This window comes from Eschscholzia californica, unplaced genomic scaffold (assembly GCF_041429995.1).
Source record: "Eschscholzia californica isolate CP2 unplaced genomic scaffold, dmEscCali1.0.p SCAF_6, whole genome shotgun sequence".
Classification (NCBI taxonomy): Eukaryota; Viridiplantae; Streptophyta; class Magnoliopsida; order Ranunculales; family Papaveraceae; genus Eschscholzia; species Eschscholzia californica.
In genome coordinates this window covers 6,614,811-6,620,348 of record NW_028238483.1, presented here as the reverse complement: position 1 = coordinate 6,620,348, position 5,538 = coordinate 6,614,811, and the positions used below count along the sequence as shown (strand labels likewise).

Here is a 5,538-nt window from a genome sequence, read left to right as displayed (position 1 = left end):
GGGGCACCACTCTAGAAGCATGTGACTTTTACAAAACTCTACATGAATATTATATGTTCACACTACAGAATAATAGTCACATTATTGGATTAATTTGATTGATTAACTTAATGATTAAAAAAAGATTATATTATTCTTTGTGGTGTATGACTAAGTCTCAATACCTGCAGCTGCAAGTTGATGAAAAAAACATCTTATTATATTTTTGTTCTAGATGATTTTGAAATCAAGTTTAGAGCATCATCGGACGTATTAAGGATTAGGTTATATTCATAATGTTGCAAAAACTATCTTACATCGTAACTCAAACTTAAAACTAGTAATTACAAAAATTAGTTACAATTGCGAACATACAAGTCTTATTACAAGTTCTCTTACACCTCATGTTCCTTCGCCTTCTCCATTTCGATCTGATTCATTGCAAACAACGATATTCTTTAACAAGAGATATTCTTCGATCGTCTCTTGACCATTTTTATTGTCTAGTTGGATGCAACCATGTGAGTACCCATTGCACTTTGTGCAACCGTATGAAACCAATCACATTTTTCTTACCATGATTGCATCTAAATAGACAATAGAACAAGTGATTGTTCATCTACTTTGACAGTAGAACTATTGATTCTTCTTTCTCTATCTTAAGGCCTATTCTTGAACTTATTATTACCCTCAAAGCTCTCTTTCTCGATTGAGTCGTCATCTTTATCAACTTTTATACTTAAGAATCTGCATGGCTCAACATCTTCAAGCATTTGAACAACAGTTCTCATGGAAGGCCTCATTGAGGGTAGCTTAGATGTACATAAAACAGCTATCTTCAATACTTTCACTGCATCTTCTCTAAGATCTGTTGAGATATTTGAGTCTATTATACTCATAAGACTTTCTCGAGTAGTCACTTTTGTTGATACCCAATGTATTATGTCTTTGTTATCTCCAAATTCTGGCTCGATAGGTCTCTTTCCTGTTACTAGTTCCATCAGGACCACGCCAAAACTATACACGTCACTTTTCTCGTTTACTTTGTACGTGTACGCATATTCTGCACCACATATTTAAGTAAAGATGTCAATAAAAAAGATTATCACTAGAAAAAAACTAATGATCTCGTCATTTTCGTGTGAGATACATAGTTCTCTTTCTCACAAGGAATATTCATTGTTTAGAGACATTAAATTCTAGATAAGTTCATTGTTTTGTAGAAAATTATTTTAAAAAGCAACCAATAACAAAGGACATGTTTTAGAACGGAAAAGGATTTCTTTTTTTTACTTTTTCTTCTATTTCTTGTATTTGGAAGATCTTTTCTCTTATTAAACAAGAAAACAATTCTTAAAGCAAAATCTTTTGTAAATCCCAATTATAAAACTTATACTAAAACGATATTCTTTCTCATTTGACATAGTTTTTCAAGAAACTTTATTTGTTAGTTTTATGAACTTCAGAATTTGTTAGAAAACATTTAGAACCACAGAGGTTCGATTTGTTGTAAGTTATTTGTATTGTAGTTTATTCGAGGAATCAATTTAAGATTTGGACACCTTAAACTTTTTTTCCACTCAATCACTAACTTAGGTGCTGGTTGTCTGAATTTGAATCTGAGTTCTAATTATACCTAAAATAAAAATGGAAACTGGTCTTACCTGGCGCGATGTATCCATGTGTTCCTGTAATGACTCTGGTCGAATCTTTCGCAGTATCCATCTGAAGGATCTTTGCCAAACCAAAATCCGCAATTCGTGGCTTACAGAACTCATCAAGCAAAATATTACTCGACTTAACATCTCGGTGAATAATCGGTCTATCACAACCATGATGAAGATACTCTAATCCTTTCGCTGCTCCGACAGCTATATCATACCTTGTTTCCCAGTCAAGTTCATTCTTTCGACTAGTATGCATACGATCCCATAAGCTACCATTTTGTAAATATTCATAAACCAACATACTTGAATCCTCACTTGTAATACTACAATACAATTTCACTACATTTACGTGTCGTATTGAACTTAAAGTTGCTACTTCTGCATCAAATTCTGTCATATTTCCGGATCGTTTCATCAAAATCGCGGTACTACTCCGACTTTTTCCATTACCCGAGTCTGAATTCCATATATGTTTTACTGCCAATTCAACTCCATTATCTAAAACAACTCTATAAACATTTCCTGACCCACCCTTACCAATTATATTTTCTTGCTTAACAGCATTCAAGATGTCTTGTTCACTAAAACTTAAAACGTGGAAAGACTTCAAGTCCCAAGAATCTGATTTCAGTGAACTACTATCATCTTCATCTTTTGTTCGTCTTCGGACAAAGTAGTAAGCAAGTGAAATCAAGAGTAATGTTATAAGGGCGAGTAAACACGATATGATTATTCGAAGTTTGTTTGATTTCTTTGAGTCTAATGAACACGAACGGAGGAAATTTGAATCCAAACTACAAAGACCCGGATTACCCATGAACCCGTTTTTGTATGCATCGACAGACAGAGCTTGAGGGATTGGCCCGGTTAACTGATTATACGATAAATCTAAAAGACTAAACTTTAAAGATGATAAACTTGAAGGAATATGACCTGAAAGTTGGTTTCTTGCTAGATTTAATGAATTGAGTGAAGGTAAAGATCCAAGACTAGATGAAATTTTACCCGAAATCGAATTGTGTTCAAGATTTAGACTGTGAAGATGAGAACAAGAACTTAAGGAATCAGGAATGGTTCCCGAAATCGAATTTTCTTGTAAAAGCAGGGTATCAAGTTGTTTTAAATCTCCTAAACTCGATGGAATATTACCAGATAATTGATTATAACTTATATCAATTAGACCAAGTGATGATGCTTGGGTAATCTCTTCTGGTAATTGACCTGAAAATCGATTGTTATTGATATGTAATTGAGCTAAAGATTTAGCATTACCAATATCAGAAGTCAATGAACCTTCAAACTTATTTAAAGAAAGATCAAGGAAATTAAGATTGGGTAATCTCCAAATTCCTGAAGGAACAATACCTGATAGAGAATTATTACTTACTCGAAATCGAATCATCGAAGAACAAGAACCATAATTCTCTGGAATTCCTCCACTAAAATTGTTCTGAAGCATTAATAATTTCTTCATTTTCCCATTCTTGCACATATCAGGTGGAATTGGACCTGTAAATGAATTTGAAGAAACATCTATGAAATCAAAATCTGCCCAAGAACCAAGTTTTTGAGGTAAAGAACCAGTAAGTTTATTTGTATATAAAGACAGATTAACCAGAAACTTGAAATCCCCAAATTCAACAGGAACTTCACCAGAAAATTCATTCTCAAATAATTGAAGACTAACCAAATTCTTCAAATACTTTAATTCTGATAAATCCCCTTCCAGTTTATTAGTAGAAGCATCAAAATTAATCAGATTACTCAGATTTCTTAAACCCACAGGAATTTTTCCAGTAAATTCATTCTCATAAAGCTCAAGTTGTTGAAGATTTGTTAATTCACCAATCTCTTTTGGTATCTCACCATTTAATTGATTAGTTGAAAGTTCTAGGTTTTCAAGTTTCTTCAGATTTCCAATTCCTGCTGGAATTCTTCCATAAAGACTACAATTTGTTAAATAAAGCCAGTAAAGTTTATCAAGTTTGAGTACTTCTAATGGAAATTCTCCTGGGTTTAATGGGTTATCTCCAATACTTAAAAATGTAAGATTTTTAAGATTCTGAAGTGAAATCCATGGAAAAGAACCAGAAATTCCAGTCATATTCAAATTCAAGAAACTCAATTCTGATAAATTTGAGAAATCTGGAAATGACCCAGATAACAAATTATTAGAAAGATCCAAGTAAGTTAACTTAGAACAGTTGTTCAAATCTTGAGAAATAACTCCAGAAATGGAATTCATTCCAAGGTCTAGTTTTTCTAAGAATTGAAGATTGCAGATGGAATCAAGAGGAAGATTTCCTTTTAAATTTTTATTTGGAAAATTGATTTCTTTCACCATTTGATTATTGTTACAGACAATTCCGGTGAAATTACATGGAAATGAAGTTGGGTTCCATGTATTGAAGAGATTTGTATTGGAATTTTGAAAAGATGATTTGAAATTCAGTAAGATTGAAAGCTCATCAGATCTTGCAGATGAAAAGTGTAAGAGAAAATAGAGAAGATGGAGAAGTTGGATAGAGAAACCCCATGGCCTTGCCATTTCTTGGCTGCGTTGAAGGAAGAAGAAATTTCTTAATTTCTTTGGTCGAGTCTTGTTTATATGGAAATCATAGCTCCTCAACTACTCAAGTAAGAAGAGGTCAACATCTAGTTGCCCTAGTGGTTCCAAGGTGTTACATAAACTCTACAATGTCCCGGAGGTACTAAGTTCGAATCCTGGTGGAATCTTTGGTTATTTGAATTGAGATTATTAGGTATAAATAATGTAGTTAGACTTTAGGTCATAGTTTAGTTGGACTTTAGGTCATAGTTTTGTAAGAATTTGAAGGAGCGGTTATCGAGCTTATCACATCTTTGATGTATCAATGCCAAATATTATGACTATCGTTGATCGTAGTAAATTTTCAAAAAAAAACTACTCAGGTAAGAGAGACCAAAGTAACTAGCGAGATTTTGACATTGACCCCCACTTTTATATAGATATTAGGATTACGCTCCCGTTTTTTTTTTACTTTTGATTTACATTCCCACGTGGACGGAAAACGTGAACTTCTAATTAAATGTCAGTTGTGCAAATCACACATGTGAATCAGGACAAAAATGTCCTTATGTATGACTCTTTTACATTGACCCCCACTTTTATATCGATATAAGGACTACACCCCCAACTTTTGATTTATAACCCCACGTGGACGAAAAACGTTAACTTCTAGATAAATGTCAGCCGTGAGAATCACACTTGTGAATCAGGACATAAATGTTCTTATTTGCATTTTAAGTTTCATCTCAATACCTTCTTTTTCTTCCTCGACTGTCATGCACCACCATCATCATCGTGTACATCTTCTCCAATCTACGCAACCATCGCCACAATCTTAATCTTCACAAACTGCTTGAACTATTTTTCTTGATAATAAATCTCATAATCTTCGTCATCTCCAAGTTCATCATTATCAGCACTACCTAGACAGTGATTTTGCAAAATTTTGTGAAAAGAGGTATCAAAAACTTATACATCCTAAAATGAAGTCATCTCATTTCAAAAACACTGACCGAAGTATCAACAACTTATACATCCCAGAATGGAGTCATCTCTTTTTTAAAAAATGTACCAGAATGAGCTTGTCTTGAAATCATGGCGTCTTTGGATATTGCCACGACCACCACCACGACCACCATCATCACCTTCTTAATTAACTCTCAAGTTTGATTTCTTATATGAGCTGACATTTAACTCAATTGGCTCTAATCAACCAAAGAAGATATACAACTTTGATCACTGACTAAAACCCCTAAGGTTGATGATGGTTGTGGTAGTGACTTGTGAAGATAAAGATTGTGATGGTGGTTGTGTAGGGGTGGTGGGAGTCGATGAAAGGAAATG

At 33.6% G+C, this 5,538-nt stretch overlaps 1 protein-coding gene across 1 annotated transcript; it reads right to left on the bottom strand.

The window, feature by feature from the left end:
• Positions 1–231: 231 nt before the first annotated feature.
• On the bottom strand, positions 232–4,359 carry LOC147531016 (receptor-like protein kinase 7). Its single transcript, XM_086647911.1, has 2 exons — positions 1,644–4,359; positions 232–1,042 (listed from the first exon to the last, which is right to left on the bottom strand). Exons 1-2 carry the CDS (start codon positions 4,192–4,194, stop codon positions 639–641), a joined length of 2,955 nt encoding a protein of 984 aa, XP_086504037.1. The 5' UTR covers positions 4,195–4,359; the 3' UTR covers positions 232–638.
• Between the last annotated feature and the right edge of the window lie 1,179 nt (positions 4,360–5,538).